A 25,090-nucleotide genomic window follows, 5' to 3' on the forward strand; every position below is an offset into this window, starting at 1 on the left:
GCCCCCCGCGCCTCCCTCCCTGTCTCTCTCTGCCCGCCAAGCACGACCTGTCCTCCAGCAGCCCCTTGCCTTCATAAGTGCTGGCTGTATTTTAAAAATTCTTACCTTGGGGTGCGGCGTCCACAGTGAAGGCGAGCGGCACTTCACAGTGCCTTCGCATGTGTCTCAGCTCTGCCTCTGGTTCTGCCCTTCCGGAAACAGGAAATGAGGGCGGGACCAGAGGCAGAGCTGAGACGCATGCAAAGGCAGTTTGAAGCGCCGCTCGCCTTCACTGTGGACGCCGCACCCCAAGGTAAGAATTTTTAAAAAACAGCCAGCACTTAGGAAGGCGAGGGGCTGCTGGAGGACAGGTCGTGCTTGGAGGGCAGAGAGAGACAGGGAGGGAGGCGCGGGGGCTGGCAACTATACAGAGTTCCCTCGAGGGAACCCCAGGAGCACTACACGGCTTGACTGCCACACTGCCATGGAGTCAGCTTCAGAACGTTGGAGGTGCGAATTATTATATTAGATTTTAAGCTGTTCCGAGTATCCAGAAAATTAATACCGAGAAGGACTCTATAAGCCCTTTCAGCAGGTTTCATCCTATGACTGTTAGGCTTCTCCCCAAATGTGAATGTGGGTGTTTGCTAGCATACCTCCATAAAACGTGACACAGTCAGGATAGCATGTTCTGTTTCATTGACAGCGTCTCTCCAGGTGTAAACTACACCAGCAGATTGGATGTCCTCTGGGTGCTTTGCCAAAAACCTGGAAACATCTTCAACTGTCCAACCCGAATTGTTCAAATGTTGATCCCAAAGGTGCTGGCTGCCCTTGTTCTTTAACAATGTCTGCAGTTATTCACAAAATAAAGCCAAAATGTCAATATATCCCTGCACCAAATCCTACTTAGAAAAACCTGCAATACCCCACACTGAAATTTTCCTGCACACTGTGAAAAATGAAATGCACTAATAACCATGCAATACCTGAAAGGCATTGGATGCGACCGGACAGCACAGAAACATGAAGTCCAGCAAGAACAAGCAATTCTGCAGTTATGTACACAGTTCCAATCAGATCCTCTCCCAAAAGATTAAACCATCAAACAACAAAGTTCCATGCAAAACTAAATGAAGCCTACACTCCAGGATGCAAGTACATACATGGATTACCAAACACCCCTACCACAATCTTCTTAACCACTCCCTCCTTAACACATCCTGAAAATATGGTATGAAGAGGACAACAAACACAAAAGTCAATAGAGCAACATACTGTACAGTACAAGTCAAAAAATCCGGACTGCTTGGGGACTGGGTCAGTCTCGATTTTCAGGTAGTACTTTTAAAATTCAGATTTAAGGATGAATAAAGAAGAGGTGAATAGGCAAATTTTGTTGATTTATTCATTAACAAATACAGAATGCTTCGTACAGTGTCTCTTTCTCTCTCTGCATGTCTCTCTTCCCCATCCAGCGTCTCTACTACTACTACTACTACTTAACACTTCTAAAGCACTACAAGGGTTATGCAGCGCTGTACAGTTTAACAAAGAAGGACAGTCCCTGCTCAAAGGAGTTTACAATCTAATGACAAAATGTGCAGTCAAACAAATTGGGGCAGTCTAGATTTCCTGAATAGAGGAAGGCGACATTGAAGAGGTGGGCTTTGAGCAAGGATTTGAAGATGGGCAGGGAGGGGGCTTGGCGTATAGGCTCAGGAAGTTTATTCCAAGCATAGGGAGAGGCGAGGCAGAAAGGGCGGAGCCTGGAATTGGCGGTGGTGGTGAAGGGTATAGAGAGTCTATCTCCCTCTGCAGCATCTCTCTCTCTTATTTATTTATGTTACATTTGTACCCTGCGCTTTCCCACTCATGGCAGGCTCAATGTGGCTTACATGGGGCAATGGAGGGTTAAGTGACTTGCCCACTCAATCTCTCACTTTCCCATCTAGCAATTCTCTCTCTTTCTGTGTGTCTCTTCCCCATCCAGCATCTTTCTTTCTCTCTCTCTCTCTGTCTCTTAACCATCCATCTCTCTCCAGTGGCGTACCAAGGGGGAGGGGGGGCAGTGGGGGCGGTCCGCTCCGGGTGCCAGTGGGTGGGGGGTGCTCCGCTCCCGGCGCCTCCTGTGGCCGTTCCCGCGGCACTGCACATTTAAAAAACCGGCAAAGCAGCGTCGCAGGCAGCGCCTCGTGCCCTGCTTGTAAAAAAAAAAAATCAAATCTCCTTCCTCCTTCTCCTCCTCGTCTTGACGTCGACTCGGGCCTTCCAATCAATTTGATTGGAAGGCCCGAGTCGACGTCAAGACAAGGAGAAGGAAGGAGATTTGATTTTTTTTTACAAGCAGGGCACGAGGCGCTGCCTGCGACACTGCTTCGCCGGTTTTAACGGGACTGAGGTGGGGAAGGAGAGGGGCGAAAGGGACTTGGGTGGGGGTGTTCAGAGGGGAGAAGGGGACTGGGGTGGGGGTCTCAGACAGGGGAGGGGAGAAAGGGGACTAGGGTGGGGATCTCAGAGGGAAGAAGGGGAGGGGAGAAGGGGACTGGGGTGGGGGTGTTCAGAGGGGAGAAGGGGACTGGGATGGGGGTCTCGGAGGGGAAAAGGGGAGGGGAGAAGGGGACTGGGGTGGGGATCTCAGAGGGGAGAAGGGAAGGGGAGGGGAGAAGTGGACTGGGTTGGGGGTCTCAGAGGGAAAAAGGGGAGGGGAAAAGGGGAGGGGAGAAGGGGACTGGGGTGGGGATCTCAGACAGGGGAGGGGAGAAGGGGACTGGGGTGGGGATCTCAGAGGGGAGAAGGGAAGGGGAGGGGAGAAGGGGACTGGGATGGGGGTGTTCAGAGGAGAGAAGGGGACTGGGGTGGGGGTCTCAGACAGGGGAGGGGAGAAGGGGACTGTGGTGGGGGTCTCAGACAGGAGAAGGGGAGGGGAGAAGGGGACTGGGGTGGGGGTGTTCACAGGGGAGAAGGGGGCTGGAACTGGGGGCTGAAAATAGGGGCAGAGAGAGAGAGGGGACAGATCCTAGATGGAAGGGGGAGCGAGAGGGAGGGCAGACCCTGGATGGATGGGAGAGGGAGGGCATATGGTGGATTGAAGGGGCATAGAGAAAGGGCAGGCAGTGGATGGAAGGGACGGCAGAGAGGGCAGACACTGGATGGCACAGAGAGAGAGAGAGAGAGAGAGAGTGAAGACAGATGCTGGATGGAAGGAAGACGGTGAAAAGAAGATGAGAAGCAGAAACCAGAGACAACAAACTGTAAATAAAATATATTTTTTTATTTTTTTTGCTTTAGGATAAAGTATTGTAGATGTGTTAAATGTTTATAATAGAACATGTAAATAAGGTAATCTTTTTATTGGACTAATTTTAATACATTTTGACTAACTTTCGGAGAACAAAACCCCCTTCCTCAGGTCAGGATAGGATACTGTAACAGCACTATACTGTACTGACCCGAGGACGGAGGTTTTGGCCTCTGAAAGCTAAATGTATTAGTCCAATAAAATGGTATTATTTTACTTTCTATATTTGTTTTATTTCTATTTGTTAATTTGTAAAGTGGTGATTGGTACTTGTTAGGTTTTTTTTTCAAATTTACATCTGCTGTCTTTATATTTTGCACAGTACTAGGGGACAGTTTCTGTGGTGTTGCATTGTATGCAGAGTCTGGCATTGGGGGTTCAGTTTAATTTTTGTCTAAATAGAAAGTTTATGATTACTTATTCTATAGTGGATTAGGGTGTATCTGTGTTTGTGAAAAAGACATAGCTTTCAGTTGGCATTGACTGTGCAGGATCTACGATCTGTACTATTCTGTCTGGTTTCATTTTACAATAGGTGAATTGATGTTCTAGTGCTCACTGTAGTGTTTAAGATGCTTTCCTTTTCCTTGTGTGACTCGTAGAAATGACTGCTTATGGTATGGTAGAATTGCTCTATAGGTCCTGAGTGTTTTGTATTCTCGGCATGCCTAGTACTGGATTTGGGGGGGGGGGGGGGGGGGGGGAGGGGTGTTAAAAAATGACCGGCCCCGGGTGTCAACTACCCTAGGTACGCCACTGTCTCTCTCTCTATCTTCCACATCCAGCGTCTCTCTCCTCCATCCCTTCTCTGTCTCTATAACTTAAGAAAATGTCAGAGTCCAAAGGACCCAAGGTCCCCCCCCTCCCATGGCTATGCCCTCCTCCTGCATGGTCTGGCACCTCTCCCTCCCCTGCCTGCGGCTTTCTCTCATTCCTCGCATCCAGCCTGTACCGGGCCTTTCCCCTCTGACCTGTCCCACCCCTTCTGATGCGACTTCCTGTTTTTGGAAGGGCAGGATGGGTCAGAGGGAAAGGCCCGGTGCAGGCTGGAGGCAGCCTGTGAGTAAGGCTGCCACTGGCATAGCAGAACAGAAGACTTGCTTACTTCTGAAAAGATACACCAGGTACTGAATGGGGGATTAAGAGAGCCGCGGACAGGTTAGGGCCGGGAGTGAAGGTAGAGGCACCAGACTATGCAGGAGAGAGGGAGAAGGTGTGCAGAACCCTACGCCTGGAATAAACTTCCTGAGGCCCTACGTCTTGCCCCATCCTTGGCCACCTTTAAATCTAGACTGAAAGCCCACCTCTTTAACATTGCTTTTGACTTGTAACCACTTGTAACCACTCGCCTCCACCTACCCTCCTCTCCTCCCTTCCTGTACACATTAATTGATTTGATTTGCTTACTTTATTTTTTGTCTATTAGATTGTAAGCTCTTTGAGCAGGGACTGTCTTTCTTCTATGGTTGTGCAGCGCTGCGTACGCCTTGTAGCGCTATAGAAATGCTAAATAGTAGTAGTAGTAGTAAGGTGTGCAGCACTTGTTGTCCGGATCCTTGGGCAGTCCAGATATCGCAATTTTAAAGGGTCTGGATTCTTTGGCAATCTGTATTTCTGGCATCTGTATTTTTGGAGTTGTATTGTATAAACATTATGATCTCCCCCGCCCTCCTCATTTCAGAAAGTAGAGGAAACATATTGGCCAAGGTTGAAACGTTCCTTAAGAACTATGAAATAACACAATGCATTCTCAGAATGAGAAAAAAAAACTTAAATGGAAACATTTTTTTGGCTGTACCTTGAAGGCTGCCTTCAGTTGCTTGCTAAAAACTCCCCTTTCCCCATTGGTTGATAGATCTCATCAGCTAAAATTGAAAAAGCTCTGAAAAATAACTAAACTTTCCTATGGAGTGGAGGAGTGGCCTAGTGGTTAGGGTGGTGGACTTTGGTCCTGAGGAACTGAGTTCAATTCCCACTTCAGGCACAGACAGTTCCTTGTGACTCTGGGCAAGTCACTTAACCCTCCATTGCCCCATGTAAGCCACATTGAGCCTGCCATGAGTGGGAAAGCACAGGGTACAAATGTAACAAAAATAAAATATGGCTTAAGAAACATACAAAGGGGCCTGCACCCTGCTCTAGAAGGCAAGTTCAGTTTCCATAGCAGTTAAGTATTGGTTTGCTAAATAGCTATAACAGAATTATCACTTTGGGCTATTACCAAATACAACAGAACAGACTATGTAAAAGATTAATGACTTTGGGCCTGATATTTAATGAGACAGACATCATGCTACTGAAAATCTGGACAGACCACTTTGGTTTTGGGTAGTGCTGGAGTGATCTGGTGCCTGGGTGGAGCAAAAAGGCTGGCTTAAGTTACCCAGATAATGGTGCTAGTTATTTTTATATCCAAATTTTCAGTGCCACTATCTGGATAGTGGCTACTGAAAAGCTGGATATATCTTTAAACACCACAGGTTGCATTTAAGATAAATGATCTGAAATTTAAACACAATCAGGAGGATGGAATCTTCCAGGAAAAGCTCCACCCACTGAGGGCTGGCCGCCATGCCATAAACAGACTAGCCATTTGTGTGTAGGGTTGCAGAAGTGGGAATGGGAGACAACAGCGTGGCTCCAACACACAAGAAATCCTTCCATGCTTCCCATCTTCCGCCTCCCTGATCCCCTACTTCCTTCAGCCTGAAGCTTAATCAAAACTAAATACTGTATGGGCCCTGTATGTACAGCCCACAGTCAAGCACTTCCATGTTCCACTCCAAGCCGATGCAAAATTCCTTTCACAAGGAGGCAGAACCCAGCAGCATTTGAGCACAGACCTATGCTTATATAAGGCCCGTACAGTACTCAGTCTTAACATTGGGACCAGCCCAGGAGGAGGCAGGGCAGCAACAGCAGTGGCTTGGAAGCAGGGAGGGAACGGAGATGGAGATGCTGGATGTGGAGTGGGGGTAGGGAAGGAGATATGAAATACTGGCAACCTAGTGTGAAGATAGAGGGGAATGAAAGATGCTGGCCACCCTGGGGGTGGGGTATGAGGGGGAGATACTGTACTATGAGCCACTCCAGGGGGACTGGGGGGAACACATGGCTGAAGGCTCACCTAGGGCTCAATTATCTTGATATGGGACATAATTTTCAAACTGCCCATGAAGGTGAGATCTGAGACCTTTCTATTTTAAGAAATGTGTGTAAACTTTCATGACATAAACTACCTGCACTAAATAGCAGATATAATTATGCATGAGCAGTTTTGACAGGTAATTTTCAAAGTAAAATTATGTGTTCCAGTTTCCTTTCAAAATTGGTGTAATTCCTCATGTTATCAGCCCACAAACTTAAGAAGGCTGCTATAAAATCACTCCCTTAGTATTAAAATTGGAAAAAAAATGTATGTAAGGGGGTCATGTGACGCCATGCCTGTGGAAAGCCGCTAGTGAGAGCTTCTCCGGCCCCCGTTTGTTCCCCCTGGGACTTTTAAGCTGAATTGGAGAATACTGTAGAGAAAAATTACTGGGATCTGTTTGTTGGCTTGGATTATAAGGGATGGCGGCAAAAGCGTCTCACAAGGAGAGATCCCGAGGCAGGCACGTGGAGGAGAAGATGGCAGCACCCTCGAGCCCGGCAGGCCCCTCTGTGTCATCAGCCTGGATCACGGAAATAACTACAGAAATGACCACTTGCTGGAGTGCCGCTTGTCTCCCACTGATACAAAACTGGAGCGTCTACAAACTCAGAGGACTCGGGACTGTGTGGCTTTTCAAATGCGCATGAGTGTGGTAGAAGACAGGGTCTCGGTTGTGGAGGGGACTCAGGAGGTGCTAAAGAAACTTGCGGTTCTGGAAGCGAAAGTGGATGACCTCGAAAACAGATCCCGGAAGAATAATCGTTTTGTGGGATTACCTGAATCAATAGGCGACAAGGAGCTTGGCAGCTTTCTGGAACGGTGGCTCCCCAAAGAACTACAGCTCCCAGACTGTTATGGCCCTCTGCATGTGCAGCGGGCTCACCGGGTGGGCTCTCGGCAATTGAATTCAACGAAACCCCGAGTGGTCATTCTTCGGGTGTGAAGCTTTGCCCACAAACAAGCTATACAGCAAATCCTACGATTGGGCAGGGTCTTGTCTTAGGAAAAATCAACGGATTATGTGCTTCCAGGACTATTCAGCTGGTGTGGTGGTGAAACGTAAGGCTTTTACACCTCTCTGTTCCAAATTATTCTCTCTGAAAATTAGATTTGCCTTGCTATACCTTGCCACACTGAAGATTACCCACAATGGGTCCATCAAGATGTATGAGTCGGTGGAGGAAGCGCGGAAGTTTATGTCACAACTTGAAGCTGGGAGTACAATGGAGGCAGAACCTGTGGAAGCACCGAAGTGATTGATATTTTGTGATACCCCTTTTCCAGTTCCCAGCTGGTCATATTGGATGATTATAGTTGGTACTGTGGACTGTTCATGATGGGTGGACCTTGGTTTACACCCACAGAGGAGCCCTGAGAGAATGAGAGAGGGTTGTCCGAATACTGACTACATGTTCAAACTATGGAGGCCAGAACACGAAGACGTGGAGACTCGAGAGCTAGCTGGCAGCAGCATTATTGGCTTTGCAGTATAGTATAATGGAAAGGTTCTGGTCAGGAAGACGGGTAATCCTTGAGACAACCATATATCATGCTTGTATATTTGTTAAGTTTTGTGTTTTTTTTTTTAATCATATATTTGTCTCTACTACTTTAATGACGAGTCCAATATTGCGTACATTGTTTACTGTTGTCCAGGGGGAACACGGGGCGGTGTTAGATGTGATTGTTCCCAAAGGAGGAACAATTTCCAGAAGGCAGGGGGTGGGGAGGGTAGAGGGAGGGCTGGGTGGGGGGCAGGGGGGAGCTCAGAGGATATTCAATTTCATGGTTCGGTTCGGAAGGGCCTGGAGGGCCAGGGGTGGGTGCAGATCGTTTTGAATACTGTTGACCTTGAGGTATTGATGGCTGGGATATACCTCTGGGCATTCATATTTGAGTTCTGCTTTTGTAGACATCTTTTTGTTTACTTTCAATAGTGAAAACAGTAACATGGAAAGTAGGAGGGATTAACTCACCAATAAAGAGGTCAAACATTTTGCAGCATCTACACAGACATAAGATAGATATTGCCTTGCTGCAAGAGACACATCTTAATCAGTTGGAACATGCCAAGCTAAAAAGCTAGTGGGTGTACATAAGTACATACAGTGGGGGAAATAAGTATTTGATCCCTTGCTGATTTTGTAAGTTTGCCCACTGACAAAGACATGAGCAGCCCATAATTGAAGGGTAGGTTATTGGTAACAGTGAGAGATAGCACATCACAAATTAAATCCGGAAAATCACATTGTGGAAAGTATATGAATTTATTTGCATTCTGCAGAGGGAAATAAGTATTTAATCCCTCTGGCAAACAAGACCTAATACTTGGTGGCAAAACCCTTGTTGGCAAGCACAGCGGTCAGACGTCTTCTGTAGTTGATGATGAGGTTTGCACACATGTCAGGAGGAATTTTGGTCCACTCCTCTTTGCAGATCATCTCTAAATCATTAAGAGTTCTGGGCTGTCGCTTGGCAACTCGCAGCTTCAGCTCCCTCCATAAGTTTTCAATGGGATTAAGGTCTGGTGACTGGCTAGGCCACTCCATGACCCTAATGTGCTTCTTCCTGAGCCACTCCTTTGTTGCCTTGGCTGTATGTTTTGGGTCATTGTCGTGCTGGAAGACCCAGCCACGACCCATTTTTAAGGCCCTGGCGGAGGGAAGGAGGTTGTCACTCAGAATTGTACGGTACATGGCCCCATCCATTCTCCCATTGATGCGGTGAAGTAGTCCTGTGCCCTTAGCAGAGAAACACCCCCAAAACATAACATTTCCACCTCCATGCTTGACAGTGGGGACAGTGTTCTTTGGGTCATAGGCAGCATTTCTCTTCCTCCAAACACGGCGAGTTGAGTTCATGCCAAAGAGCTCAATTTTTGTCTCATCTGACCACAGCACCTTCTCCCAATCACTCTCGGCATCATCCAGGTGTTCACTGGCAAACTTCAGACGGGCCGTCACATGTGCCTTCCGGAGCAGGGGGACCTTGCGGACACTGCAGGATTGCAATCCGTTATGTCGTAATGTGTTACCAATGGTTTTCGTGGTGACAGTGGTCCCAGCTGCCTTGAGATCATTGACAAGTTCCCCCCTTGTAGTTGTAGGCTGATTTCTAACCTTCCTCATGATCAAGGATACCCCACGAGGTGAGATTTTGCGTGGAGCCCCAGATCTTTGTCGATTGACAGTCATTTTGTACTTCTTCCATTTTCTTACTATGGCACCAACAGTTGTCTCCTTCTCGCCCAGCGTCTTACTGATGGTTTTGTAGCCCATTCCAGCCTTGTGCAGGTGTATGATCTTGTCCCTGACATCCTTAGACAGCTCCTTGCTCTTGGCCATTTTGTAGAGGTTAGAGTCTGACTGATTCACTGAGTCTGTGGACAGGTGTCTTTCATACAGGTGACCATTGCCGACAGCTGTCTGTCATGCAGGTAACGAGTTGATTTGGAGCATCTACCTGGTCTGTAGGGGCCAGATCTCTTACTGGTTGGTGGGGGATCAAATACTTATTTCCCTCTGCAGAATGCAAATAAATTCATATACTTTCCACAATGTGATTTTCGGATTTAATTTGTGATGTGCTATCTCTCACTGTTACCAATAACCTACCCTTCAATTATGGGCTGCTCATGTCTTTGTCAGTGGGCAAACTTACAAAATCAGCAAGGGATCAAATACTTATTTCCCCCACTGTAAGTAATGCCACACTGGGAAAAGACCAAGGGTCCATCAAGCCCAGCATCCTGTCCATGACAGCGGCCAATCCAGGCCAAGGGCACCTGGCGAGCTTCCCAAACGTACAAACATTCTATACATGTTATTCCTGGAATTGTGGATTTTTCCCAAGTCCATTTCGTAGTGGTTTATGGACTTGTTCTTTAGGAAACCGTCTAACACCTTTTTAAACTCTGCTAAGCTAACTGCCTTCACCACATTCTCCGGCAACGAATTCCAGAGTGGGAGAATGTGTGGCAACCGCAGCCCAGGGGAAGAAGGGGGGGGGGGGGGGTTAGCAGTATTAGTTAGGAAAGGTGTAGCAGAGACCCTGAAGTCATCTACTTGTAGAGGTTGTAGTAAATCGTCAGAAGCTACTTATATGCAACCTGTATGCCCCCAATCAATATGATAAAAAAATTCTATCAAGTGGTGATCAATCTTCTAATCCAGCATCACCATAGTGCCTTAGTGGTGGGAGGAGATTTCAACACAGTTTGGGATTCTCTTATTGATAGATCCTTGGCTGTACACTCCACTCCATATTATTCTAACAAAGGCTTACTCTGCATGGGTCAACTGTTAGATCTGGTAGATGTTTTGCGGGTGCTGCACCCGCTTGACAGAGATTATACTGATCTGTCTCAAGGGCACTCCACTCAGGCTCGAATAGACTATCTTTTAGTCTTGCGCTAGATGTTTGGTGCTGTCCTTAAGGCAGAGATAGGACCATGAATGGGTATGAATGGATTGGGAGATGGGGTTTGCAAACAAGGGAGGTAGAAGATGGATTTTCCCACTTGATCTGAATAATAACCCTACCTTTAGAGAAAAGCTTTTAAATTGTTGGAAATCATACAAGCTTTGCAGTACAGCACATGTTGCAGATCCCCTATTGTACTGGGAAGCTGCAAAGGTGGTACTGAGGGGCGAAATTATAAGTTACTCTCATCTTATTAAAGTCACTCGCAATAGAGAGATTTTGCGACTGAGCTCCCAAATTTGTAGAGCTAGGAAACAATATGGATTGACCCATGCGGAAATACATAAACAACACCTGTTAGATCTCCAAGTGGCGCTCAATGAGTGTTTGCATCAGCGTGCCTTCAAATCTCAAACTTATTACCGATACGTGCTGTACAGACATGGCAACAAGGCAGGACGATTATTAGCCAGACTAATTAGGCCAAGGTGAGGGGGGGGGAGGGGGCAAAGAATCCTAACACTTAAGGATGATAGGGGGGTAGGAGTTCATTCAGACAAGGTCATCTGTGATACTTTTTATAATGATTACAAACAGCTTTATGCCTTGCCTCCGGCTTCATGGGCAGCTATACCTGGGTAATGTGCCTCTCCCGTTTATCAGTCAGGATGATAAAGATTTCCTGAATACCCCTATACAGGAGGAGGAGGTAGAACTAGCGATAGCTCGTAGCCCCCTAGTCAAGGCCCCAGGACCTGATGGGTTTAGAGCCAAGTTCTATAAGCTCATGGGTACAGAAATCATACCACCACTCACCAGCTTTCTGAATAACATTGTTGACACGGAATCACTACTCTTTACTCTGGCCCAGGCACAAATTATTGTCTTACCTAAACCGGGGAGAGATCCCTCATGACTGGAATCCTATCGCCCCATATCTCCCCTGAACTTTGAGGCTAAATTGCTTGCAAGGATCTTGGTTACTCACATTGCTCGTTTCTTAGCTTCAGCAGCAGATGAATTCAGGAACTGGTGGGTTGTATCCGTCTACCAGCAGGTGGAGATAGAGAACACTAAAAGAAGGCAGTGACCCAGAGAACCCATCTCCAGCAGGTGTTAAACGGATCTTCACAGCTCCTGAATTCTGTGGGGAAGGAGTAGGCTCCTGGTCTGTCCAGTTGAGCTTGGGTTGTGTGGCTGGTGGAGCCTGTTTTAAAGGCATACCTTTAAAGCCTTTGGTAGTCCCTGCCTTGCCCTGGTGATATTTCTCTTCTGCTGCCTGTCTCTCCTATCTTGCTGTTCACTGGAATTTCCTCACAGCAAAAAAAAAAAGAGGACACAGCACATTGCCAGACCCGAGCTCCTTGGACCGGGTTTGGGGCACTGATCCGCCAAGTAGTTCCTCCTGGGTGGTCTGTTGTCAGCTTGACGGCGGTATGGTGAGTCACGCTATAGCCTTCCCCTCAGTGCTAGCGCTGTTTCGTTTCTGTGATGGCTGCAGAAACAGTTAAGTGCTGCTCGCGCTGTGGCAAGCGCAATGCAGCGGGACTTTGTTCATCGGCCTGCCTAGATGGTTTGGGGTCCCCAAGTGCGGCGGCGGCGGCTGCTGCAGAAGCTGAATTTTCCCGCCCTCCCGCTCTCGGCGCGGGCACCATCTTGGACGCGCTAGAACAGAGCGACCATGCGGTCCCTCCAGCGGAGCTCTGCAGGAAAACTGTGGGCCCGTTATCCGAGGGGGTGGTTATGCCCAGGGATCCTCGGGGGGGGGGGGGGGGGGCGGTAGCTGCCACTATTCCTGGTGTGGGAGAACAGGGGAATTTGTTTTCTCCTGAATTTATTCTTTTAATGCACCAGGTGTTTTTAATGAGACAAACCTCCCCTGTGGCAGTACAACTACCTTTGCAGTCTGCTGTTCCTGCAGCCCTAGACTGTCCTCCTGCTCATGAGGAGGTCTTTTCCTCCCTTGCAGGAGAAGCTCCTGCGCTGAAGCGTAGGCGGCTGCACTCTATGTCGGCGACGGACACCATAAGAGCCCGTTCTCCTTCTCAGTCCTTTGGTGGGGGCGCGGAAGGTTCCTCCAGGCCGTCGGGGGTGGAGGACCTGGAAGAAGGAGAGATTGGGCAGGATGAGCAGGATGACAAATCTGCGGTTCGGATTTTTCATAAGGAAGAGTTTCCCTCGCTTATTACAGACGCCTTACAGGCTCTGAATATTGAGGACCCGGAGGGCTCAGTGGCTGCGTCGGTTAATGTTAAGATGGCCAGAACTAGAAAGCCTTCCCGATCTTTTCCTGTTCACAAGGCTATTCAGGACCTCATTACAGCTCACTGGACGGAGCTGGATGGGGCTCTGAAAGTTTCTCGGGCTATGTCCCGGCTCTACCCAGTGGGGGAACCTCATATTTCTCTGTTTTCCTTTCTGCGAGTAGATGCGCTAGTGACGGCTGTCACTAAGAAGACCACACTCCTGGTAGAAGGAGGGGTGGCTTTGAAGGACATACAGGACTGTCGATTGGAAGCTTCCTTGAAGCATACTTTCGAAGTGTCAGCCCTCGCCCTGCAAGCTTCTATCTGCAGTTCGTATGCGGCCAGAGCGTCCTTGGCCTGGCTGCAACAGGCAGTCCAATCCAGTATGGATTCCACGGACGCTTTAGCTGAGGTGGCGCCTCGCATGGAGTCTAGTCTGGCTTTCTTGGCTGATGTCCTGTATGAATTGGTGAGGGCCTCCGCCAAACAGATGTCTTTGGTGTTGACAGCGAGACGCTTGCTATGGTTGCGTCATTGGTCAGCGGATATGGCTTCTAAACAATGCCTTACTAAGTTACCCTTTAGGGGAAAGCTTTTATTTGGTGAACATTTGGAGAAGCTGGTTAAAGATTTGGGGGATTCCAAATCTCAGCGGCTGCCCGAGGATCGAACACGAACGACTTTCAGGAGTTCCTCTTCGAAACCTAGGTTTTGGGACACTCGTCGATACTGGCTTGGCCATGTTTCGGGTTCCTTTCAGCGCTCCAAATTTCTACAGAACTCTTCCTTTCATTCGGACAAAAGGTCCTCTTCCGCTACCAAGAAGCAGGGAGGCCCAGGTCGGGCTCCACAATGATGGTCCACTCTTCAGTTCCAAGCATAGGGGGTCGCTTGTCTCTCTATTTCGAAGAGTGGGCCACCACGGACCAATGGGTTCTCGACATGGTCAGAACAGGGTACAAGTTGGAGTTTGTGGCTCCATTTGGAGACGCCTTTTTGGAATCCTGTTGCATCACAGCAGCCAAACGGGTGGCGGTGTGCGAAACGTTGATAAACCTGATGCAATTGGGAGCAGTAGTGCCCGTTCCACAGGCAGAGCGAGCTGCAGGTCGTTACTCCATTTATTTTGTGGTGCCTCAAAAATGAGGATCTTTCAGACCGGTCCACGACTTGCGCAAAGTAAACGAGTGCTTGAGAGTGAGGCATTTCCGCATGGAAACTCTGCGTTCAGTGATCGCAGCGGTGCAACCGGGGGAGTTTCTTACTTCACTAGACCTCAAAGAGGCGTATTTACATATTCCAATTTGGCCTCCTCATCACCATTTCCTACGCTTCGCAATTCTAGGACAGCATTTTCAGTTTCAGGCTCTACCGTTTGTGCTGGCCACAGCTCCGCGCACCTTTTCGAAGGTGATGGTGGTGGTGGCTGCGTTTCTGTGGAAACAGGGAATCAGAGTCCATCCGTATTTGGACGATTGGCTAATCCGGCGGGCCACAGCCTGGGTGATCGAGCTTCTTCAGGCCCTCGGTTGGATCGTCAATTTCTCTAAGGGTCGGCTGATTCCCTCGCAGTCACTTAAATATTTGGGAGTGTCCTTCAACACAGCAATTGGCTGCGTTTTTCTTCCCGATGACAGGCGGTGCAAGTTGCAGGGTCACATTCGCCATTTGCTCGGGCTGCCTTGCCCCAGGGCTTGGGATTATGTTCAGGTGCTCGGATTGCTGGCAGCCACCTTAGAAGTGGTACCTTGGGCGTGATTTCACATGAGGCCCCTTCAACATGCCTTGCTCAGTTGGTGGTCTCCGATGTCTCAGGACTATCAGAGGCGTCTTCCTTGGAAGCCGCAGGCCAGAAGCAGCATGGCTTGGTGGCTATCCCCAGCCAATCTTCGGCGGGGGATGCCACTTGCTACTCCACAATGGATTCTGGTGACCACCGATGCCAGTCTTTCGAGGTGGGGGGCTCACTGCCTTCACCACTGTGCTCAGGGCCTTTGGATGGGGCTGGAGTCCACTTGGTCCATCAAGCAGTGGCCTATGTCAACCGGTAAGGCGGCACTCAAAGCCGTCTCTTGGATGCAGAGGCGGCAGCTATTCTGTCCTGGGCAGAGCGACATCTTCTGTTCGTGTCAGCAGCGCACATTGCAGGCGTCAGCAATGTACAGGCCGATTTTCTCAGTCGCCATTCTTTCGAATGGGAGTTGGCGACGGAGGTGTTTCAGCAGATTTTTCTCAAATGGGGCACTCCTCGGATCAACCTCATGGCATCCAGCAAGAATGCCAAAGTGAAGCAGTTCTACAGCAGACGACGGGAACCCGGATCTGCAGGTTGGACGCCCTAGTGCAGCAGTGGCCTTTGTCCCCGCTTCTCTACGTGTTTCCTCCGTGGCCCTTGACAGGACCGGTTCTTCATCGAGTTTGACGCCACCCAGGTCGGGTGATTTTGATAGCGCCAGACTGGCCGCGACGTCCTTGGTATGCGGATTTGGATCAGTTACTAGTGGAGGCCCCCTTCCGTCTTCCGCCGCTGCCGAACCTTCTTCATCGGGGTCCGGTAGTTATGGAAAATCCTTGCCGCTTTGGTCTTACGGCCTGGCTCTTGAAAGGATAAGATTGAGGAGGAAAGGTTACTCTGAGGACGTCATTGCTACGTTGCTACGCGCACGGAAGCGGTCTACGACTACGGCGTATGTACGAGTGTGGCGGACCTTTGAGGCAGGCCATGCTTGGTTAGCCTTTCAGGCGTCTGTTTTGCAAATGCTGGCATTCTTGCAGGAAGGTTTGAAGAAAGGACTCGCTTACAATTCCCTGCGAGTTCAAGTGGCAGCACTAGCGTGTTTTCGGGGGCATGTGGCATTTGTCCTTGGCTGCTCATCCGGATGTGGGCCATTTTTTGCGGGGGGCCTTACACCTTCGTCCTCTGCTGCACAGTCCGTGTCCTTCTTGGAATTTGGGGCTGGTACTGCGAGCCTTGCAGGGGGCGCCGTTTGAACAGATTCAGCTAGCCTCTCCTAAAGATATGACTCTTAGGACGGTGTTTTTGGTAGTCATGGCGTCAGCGTATAGAGTGTCTGAGCTTCAGGCCCTCTCGTGTCGGGATCCTTTTTTGCAGTTTTCGGAGTCTGGGGTTACCATTTGAATGGTTCCGTCTTTCCTGCCTAAAGTGGTTTAGGCATTTCATATCAACCAGCCTCTGTTTCTTCCTGCCTTCCGGAGGGAAGACTGCCCGGAATCCTTCCGGCTTCTACGTTGTTTGGATGTTAGGCGCGTTCTGTTGCAGTATTTGCAGATATCGAACGAATTTCGGTGTTCGGATCACCTTTTTGTTCTTTTGACGGGTCCGCAGAATGGTTTTCCGACGTCCAAGGCCACCATTGCTCACTGGCCGCTGTCGGAGACAGGGTGCTGGGCTCGATGGACTCTTGGTCTGTCCCGGCATGGCCATGCTTACGTCTTATGTCTAAGCGATTATCTCTGCTTATATCCTGGAAGGGAAGTCCCCCCAGAAGTTTTGAAGGTGCATTCCACGGGGGTGCAGGCCGCTTCCTGGGCAGAAACTTCTATGTTCGTGGTCCTGGAAATCTGCCGGGCCGCTACTTGGGCTTCTCACCTATCGTTTGTGAAGCATTATAGGCTTGATGTGGCAGCCCGTAACGATGCTAATTTTGGGGTGGCGGTCCTCTCGCGAGGAGCGGTAGCTTCCCACCCGGTTTAGGGATTTCTTGGGTATATCCCACCAGTTCCTGGATTCATCTGCTGCTGAAGCTAAGGAAGGAAAAATTAGGGCTTACCTGATAATTTTCTTTCCTTTAGTCGCAGCAGATGAATCCAGGGTCCCTCCCTGGTTTCATGCTGTGTATATTTGTTCAGAAGCTAAGAAGCATTGCAGTTTTATTCACTGTTTTTTCAGTGAGTGTTTTGTTGTGAGTAAGTTTAGAGGCATTGTGCTTTTCTCTGCTTTGGAATGAATGATAAAATAAAGAAGGAAGGACCTGAGTTCTCTGGGTCACTGCCTTCTTTTAGTGTTCTCTATCTCCACCTGCTGGTAGACGGATACAACCCACCAGTTCCTGGATTCATCTGCTGCAACTAAAGGAAAGAAAATTATCAGGTAATCCCTAATTTTTCCTTTTTTACATGGCCTTGTGCACGACGTGCAAGTGGGTTTTGTTGAAGGTAGGTCTGTGGCAAAGAATCTCAGGAAAATTCTGGCTTCGCTGGAATACGGTCGCTGGTGAAACACACAGTCACTGCTTATTAGCTTCGATGCTGAGAAGGCCTTTGACCGTGTCCATTGGGACTTTTCGTTTGACTCTTTGGGGGAATACGGGTTCTCGGGACATTTTATCTCAGCTATTAAAGTGCTTTATTTCTCACCTTGTGCTTGGGTACTGGTTAACAGGGTGGAGTCCCCGGTCTTTCCTATTATTATTATGACGGACAATGCAGGGGTGCTCCCTGTCTTCTCTACTCTTTGTGTTGTTGTTGGACCCCCTTATCTGTGATATTGTCGCAAATGACTCAATATGTGGTGTTCATTGTTTCAAGATCACAGCCTTTGCTGATGATCTCTTAGTACATCTTACAAAACCGCAGGATACATTGCTGGATACATTCCGGGAATATGGGAATTTTGCAGGATTTCGATTGAATTTGGCCAAATCAGAGGCACTACCATCGTCCCCACAGGTAATGCACTTGTGGGACCAGGACTTTCCATTACGTTGAGTGGATAACTCTTTTAAATACCTAGGTATTTGACTATCTACATATGTCTCGTCTTAACATTGATGCTCTTCTGGCGGATTCCAGAAGGCAATTAGAAAGTTGGAAAGACCTCCCAATGTCATTAATGGTTCTGGTCCCACGTTGGTTATATGCTCTAAAAACATTACCACTGCGTGTGTTGCATAAGGATTTAAAAAACATCTATAGACTGTTTAGTAGCTTCTGTTGGGCACGCAAAAAAATGAAAATTTGTTTAGCTTTTATGATGTGTAGCTAGAAAAGAGGAGGCCTGGGCCTTCCGAATCTGTACTTATATAATCAGGCATGCCTCTTGCGCCATTTGGGCGACTGGTTTGGTCACTCTCAAAAATTTACACCTACAGAGTTAGAGTGGTCATTTTTTGCTCCTTATAATTTCTTCTCACTATTGCATCATGCACCAAGTCAGCTACCTAGACATTTAAGACCCTGTGCATTGCTTAGACCTCTGCGTGAAGTGTGGAGGGTGTTGGTAAGGAAATTGGGGGAAAGCCCTCTTGTATCTGATCAGTTATCCATCAGAGGTAAAGTTGCTTTTCAACCAGGGTTAGACAACTCTACCTATATTACTTGGGAGCAAAAGGGGGTTACATTATCGGAGCACTTGCTGGTAGGGGAAGGCAACTTAATCACCTTTGCAGACCTACAAGCCCGAATAGGGGTTGCATGGGGAAATCGTTTCACATATGCCCAAGTTAAGCACTATGTTGCATCTCTGGACAAGTCATTATTGGGGAGCCACTTAGGATCCCGAGTCAGGCAATTTTTCCAGGAGATATTAGATGTTGAACTACCAATTTTGGGGGCTGCATAAATACCTTGTCAAAAGGGAACCTCACAATAACTACACAGTTTTGTAGGATAAATGATAGGTGGATTCGGGGGTCTCCTTAGAGGACTGGGATGTGGAGGCCATGCTGCGGGGCATCCCAGCCATAACGTCGGATGAGAGACTGAGAGAATGCGGTTATAGGGTAGTGCTTTAAGCCTACAAGACAGGGAAGCAGTTGGCTCATTTGGGGTGGCTGGGAGACAATGCCTGTCCTAAATGTAGTCATCAACCTCATTCACTTTGCCATGCCTTTTGGTCATGCCACGGCATCCGGAACTTCTGGATGCATATAAATTTTGAGGCATATTTTCAAAGCACTTTGGGAGGCTAAGTTCCATAGGTTTATAATTAAACTATTGGGGAAGGACAAGAATGGGTCACTGGAACAATTTTTTTCTAGACAAGCCTACAGCCTTTTACCCCCTACTTAGGTATGCTAGCCTCCTATGTCGTAAACTGAATCTAGTGGCTTGAAAAAGTATATTACAATATTGGACTTCACTGGAGCCTCCCACATTTTGGCACTTGAGGAACCAGTGGCAGCTTGGGAGGCAAGGGATGTGAGGGGGTCCCCCAAGCGTAAAACACAAATCTGGAATCCTACCTACAGAACCTGAGTACTCAAGGTCGTAGTTTGACTCTCAATACCTTATAAAGCTGGTACACCCTAGCCAATAGCACATCTAATCACCAGTTAGCTCCCACTGGGGGGGAGGGGGTTCCCAAGGGCTATCAGAGTCCAAGCCAATGGGAGCTAGGTGGGGTGGTAGTAGGTTGGTTGTCTAGGTATAGTCTGACCTGTTAGCAGTTTTCTCCAGTCTAGGTGCAGGGGAATCAGTTAGAACATAGTTGGGGACAATGAAAGGGGGAGGGAGGAAATGTAAATATCATGAAAAAGTTGATGGTTTTATGTACAAGTTTCTACTACGACTATTTTGGATTTGCAACTTAGTACCAGTGTTGTATGAACTGTCATCAATAAAACATTGTTGGAAAAATAAAATGTATGAAATCCATGGGCCTGTAAAAAAATGATGGCTTTTGGATGAAAACATGAATCAATAAAGCAAATACTTATGCATCTTTCCCCAGCATTTTATAAACTATCACCAACAGATGGCAACTTGCAGATGGGAAAATCTCACATGGAACAGAACAGCAAACTCATCACTATAAAAAAATTTAGGGGTTCATTTTACAAAGCCTCACTAGCGATTCCGGCACAACATATGCGACAAAGCCCATTCAATTCTTATTGGGCTCTGTTGCATTTGCTGCACCGGAATCACTAGCGCAGCTTTGTAAAAGCCCTAAATATGGGGTTGATATTCAAATGCAATTTTATTTCTAAAAATGTTTTACCTGCTCAATCTGAAAATTCTTGTCATGTTACACTCAAAATGATTTAAACAGCCAGGAGAGGAATCCTGGCTGTTTAAATAATCTGTCCAGGCCTAACCAGGGTTATTCAGCGGCACTTAACCAGACAGTGCCACTGAATATCCCCTCTAACTGCCCATGCTGAAAACAGCTAGTTTGTGAACAGTGCAGAGGTGGTATTAAGGCAGAGTCAGGGCGGTGAATAAAACTAGCAGAGATTTTCAATCTGCTAACCAGCTAAGCAACTGCATAAAGTTAGGACAGAAAAAAAGGCTGTCTTAACTTTATGTGGCTAAGGCAACCAGGTACGGGTCATGACACCTCCCCTCCACAAACCTCCACAACCCACCCGTTTCAATCCCACCTCCCTCCCTCTTACTAAACAGTTGCACGGGAGTGGGGATAGTGGGAATCCTGGAGAGTCCCCTTCAGGTCCACGGGGATCCCGTGGGGATGAACCGCGGTCCCGCGGGGTTCCCTCAAAACAACAGAATTGTAACAACCTATGCTTTCCCTCCCAGCACATATCTGAAGTCACTCTGGCGGTCCAGCCATAGGCGCCCCATATAAGAGGCTTGGGGAGGCTAAGCCTCCCCAGCCTGCCCAATCGTAGACTTCCCTTGGCTGCCAGGTGGGGAGCAGGGGACAAGAAATGAAGAAGAAAGGCGGAAAATAAAAAAATAAATGGAAACGAAGCCCTGGAAACGGAGTTAAGAGGACAGATAGCAGCAGAATCGGATACTGGGCCAGCATGATCAGAAAAACAAAGTCACCAGACAACAAAGGTAGAAAAGATCATTTTATTTTCATTATAGTGTTTGGAATATGTCCACTTTGAGAATCAGGTGCTCAACGTTAAAAGTTTATATTTATTTACTTATTTATGCCATTTTACCCCACATTAAACATGAATTAGGGCGTTTTGTGGCTGTACATGAGAATTGTGATATTATGATCCCTTGTTTCATATTGTTGATGGTCTGCATTTTCCGTATGGGTGGTACATTGGGTCTGCCCAGTGTATTATTTATGGTACAGTAAGGTTCTGAGTGTGTTTTTGCACAAAGTTGTGCATAGTGTTTTGCAGTTGAGCGATTGTGGTTAGTATATGCTTTGAGCAACCACTTTATTCTTTGACATATGATACATATCTAATAGCTAAATTTAATAAAAGGTATTAATTGTGACTTTTATTTTTAATTTTGTTTTTCTGTGTATTATCAGACAATTATGAATTTAAGCCCCACCCCTAACCCAGCCCCCTTTAGCCTCCCCAAACAGTTGGGCCACCGACCGCCTATGGGTCCAGCGGCTTGATTCGGGGCAGGAAAATCCCCACTCTTTCTTGCCAGTTGCCGCTGATCTGTCTTGCTGCTGCCGCTTGTTTAAAATGGGTGCTGAGACTTCAGTGGAAGTCTTGTAAGGCCACCACTTGTAGTCTCAGCAGCCATTTTAAACAAGCGGCAGCAGTGAGACGGATCAGCGGTAGTGAGCAGGAAAGAGTGGGAATCTTTCCTGCCCCGAAGCAAGCCACTAGACTCCCAGGGTGACTTCAGGTATATGCGGAGAGGGCACCCAGGGCTGGAGGCAAGGTGGATGCAGAGTGTGGGTGCAGGGAGGAGGGGAAAAATGGGGCAAGGATGTTAGATTGAGAACAGGAGATAGTACGAGGCTATCTAGCCCAATGGGTTGAAGCCAGTAGGCGGAAATTCCACCACATTGGTTCACTCAAAACAATAGCAAATTGTATTGAAAGCAACAGTAAAAGATTATTAGAAATAATGGATTGCCTATGCGTGATTCATCTGTAAAAAGTCGAAAGCTGTTCCAGTTGGTAGGCAGTGCCTTACAAGATGGCACTTTCTCCATCTGAAACCACTGTACACTGCAGGAACACATTGTCCACCCTCTGTATTCATCATCTCACCATCTCTTTTTTTTCCTCTTCTTTCTTCTCAGCTCTCAACCTTCAACATTTCCTTCCTTCCACTCATCTCTCTCCTTTCTATCTGAGTACATCTCACCTTCGTCACTGTTATCCTACCTCTCCTACTCTTCTCCGTACTCTCTTGCTCCTTCTCCTGTTCTCCACTGGGGACATTAATCCCAATCCTGGTCCTCCACATCAGCTCTCATCCTATTTTGGACGTCACACCATGATATCTCCAATCTAATTTCTGTTCCTCTCTTCTCCCCTTCTTCTCTGCCTTTCTCTTGTATTCTGTGGAATGCCCGCTCTGTCTGTAACAAACTTTCCTACATCCATGACCTCTTTATCTCTCGTACTCTCTCCATCTGCTTGCCCTAACTGAAACTTGGCTTTACCCTGAAGACTCTGCTTCAGTCGTGGCCCTGTGCCATGGAGGTTATCTTTTTTCCCATACTCCTCGCCCGGTTGGCCGTGGAGGTGGTGTCGGGCTACTACTTTCACCCTCTTGTAGATTTCAACCTCTTCTTCCACCTCAGTCTCACTGCTTTTCTTCCTTCGAAGTCATAGTAACATAGTAGATGACGGCAGAAAAAGACCTGCACGGTCCATCCAGTCTGCCCAAGAAGATAAATTCATATGTGCTACTTTTTTTTATTTGTACTGTCCTCTTCAGTGCACAGACCGTATAAGTCTGGCCAGCCCTATCCCCGACTCCCAACCACCAACCCCGCCTCCCAACCACCAGCTCTGGCACAGACCGTATAAGTCTGCCCAGCACTATCCCTGCCACCCACCACCGGCTCTGGCACAGACCGTATAAGTCTGCCCAGCACTATCCCCGCCTCCCAACCACCAACCCCGCCTCCCAACCACCAGCTCTGGCACAGACCGTATAAGTCTGCCCAGCACTATCCCTGCCACCCACCACCGGCTCTGGCACAGACCGTATAAGTCTGCCCAGCACTATCCCCGCCACCCAACCACCAGCCCCAGCACAGACCGTATAAGTCTGCCCAGCACTAGTCCCGCCTCCCAACCACCAGCCCCAGCACAGACCGTATATGTCTGCCCACACTAGCCCCGCCTCCCAACCACCAGCTCTGCCACCCATTCTAGGCTAAGCTCCTGAGGATCCCTTTCATCCGTCTATTCTTTCCTCTTCCTGAGTAGTCCCTTTCTTCCTTTCTCACTGACTTTGATGCCTGGCTTTCCTTCTTTCTTGAACCTTCATCTCCTTCCCTCATTCTTGGGGATTTTAACATTCATGCTAATGATCTCTCTGACTCTTATGCTTCTCAGTTTCTTGCTTTAACATCCTCTTTCAATCTTAAACTGTGCTCCACTGCCCCTACTCACCAGAATGGCCACTGTCTTGATCGTATCCTCTTCTCAAACTGCTCACTCTCCAGTTTCTGTGCCTCAACTCTTCCCCTCTCTGACCATCATCTGGTAACTTTCACACTTAAACACCCTCCTCCCCAGTCCTGTCCAATCTTAACCAACACATTTAGGAATCTTCAGGCTATTAACCCTTCTACTCTGTCCTCCGGTGTTTCAAATCTCTTCTCTACCACTATGTTATCCAAGTCTGTCAATGAAGCTGTCTATTCTCTCCTCTGCTCTGGATACTCTCGCTCCTCCCATTCCCTGTTCTGTAAAATGTACCAAACCCCCAGCCTTGACTGACCTCTAGAATCCACTACCTACGTTCCTGTGCCCGCTCTGCCGAATGCCTTTGGCTGAAATCCCCTGCCCATGCTGACTTCATACATTTCAAATTCTTGCTGACCTCCTTCCAGTCTGCTCTTTGCCAAACAGGACTATTACATCCAGTTGACAAATTCTCTTGGCTCAAACCCTCAACGTCTCTTTGCCACACTGAACTCTCTCCTCAAAGTGCCTTCACCTCCAACTCCCCCTTCACTTTCTCCCCAGACTCTGGCTGAGTACTTTCATGATAAGGTTCACAAGATTAAACTTGAATTCTCAAGCAGGTCACCTCCACCTCTCCTTCCCTTAGTCCATTCTCTCAACCCTCCAACCCCTGCCTCCTTTTCTGAAATCACTGAAGAGGAAACTACACATCTTCTTTCCTTCTCGAAACTACCTGTTCCTCTGATCCTATTCCCACCCATCTACTTAACACTATCTGCCCTACTGTCATCCCTTTTATCTGTCATATCCTCAATCTTTCACTTTCGACTGTGACTGTTCCTGATGCCTTCAAACATGCCATAGTCACACCACTCCTTAAAAAAGCTTCATTGGACCCTACCTGTCCTTCCAACTATCACCCCATCTCCCTCCTCCCTTTCCTATCCAAGACACTTGAACGTACTGTTCACCGCCATTGCCTTGACTTTCTTTCACCTCAAGCTATTCTTGATCCACTTCAATCTGGCTTTCACCCCCTTCATTCAACCGAAACAGCGCTTGCTAAAGTCTCCAATGACCTGTTCCTGGCCAGATCCAAAGGGCTCTATTCTATCCTCATCCTTCTCGATCTATCTGCTGCTTGGATTTCAGGGCTCTGTTCTTTCCTGGTTTTCTTCTTATCTCTCCCAGCGTACTTTTAGTGTATACTCGGGTGGATCCTCCTCTACTTCTATCCCACTGTCAGTTGGTGAACCTCAGGGATCTGTCCTGGGACCTCTTCTTTTCTCCATCTATACTTCTTCCCTTGGTACTCTGGTTTTCAGTATCATCTTTACGCTAACAACGCCCAGATCTACCTCTCCAAACCAGAAATCTCAGCCGAAATCCAGGGCAAAGTATCAGCCTGCCTGTCTGACATTGCTGCCTGGATGTCTCACCTCCATCTGAAACTAAACATGACCAAAACTGAGTTTCTTATCTTTCCCCCTAAACCAACCTCTCCTCTTCCCCCATTCTCTATTTCTGTGGATAACACTCTCATCCTTCCTGTCTCATCAACTCGTAACCTTGGAGTCTGTAAGCAGGGTTCTGAGAACAGACAGGAGGGGGAAGGAAAAGCCGGGAGGAGAAGAGCTAAGGTTTTAAGAACAGGTAACTACAAGGACCAGAATTCCCTGGGGGTGAGAGGACGCCCTCTACTGGGTAG

The 25,090-nt window shown here is 47.9% G+C and overlaps 1 protein-coding gene across 1 annotated transcript in view; it reads right to left on the reverse strand.

Annotated features, from left to right (window-relative positions):
- Window positions 1-25,090, reverse strand: part of ABCA1 (ATP binding cassette subfamily A member 1) — a 706,841-nt gene that overhangs the window by 439,668 nt on the left and 242,083 nt on the right. The window contains 1 exon segment of the mRNA XM_030194329.1: window positions 636-830. Coding sequence (XP_030050189.1) covers window positions 636-830 — 195 coding nt within the window.

Source organism: Microcaecilia unicolor, chromosome 2 (assembly GCF_901765095.1).
Source record: "Microcaecilia unicolor chromosome 2, aMicUni1.1, whole genome shotgun sequence".
Taxonomy (NCBI): domain Eukaryota; kingdom Metazoa; phylum Chordata; class Amphibia; order Gymnophiona; family Siphonopidae; genus Microcaecilia; species Microcaecilia unicolor.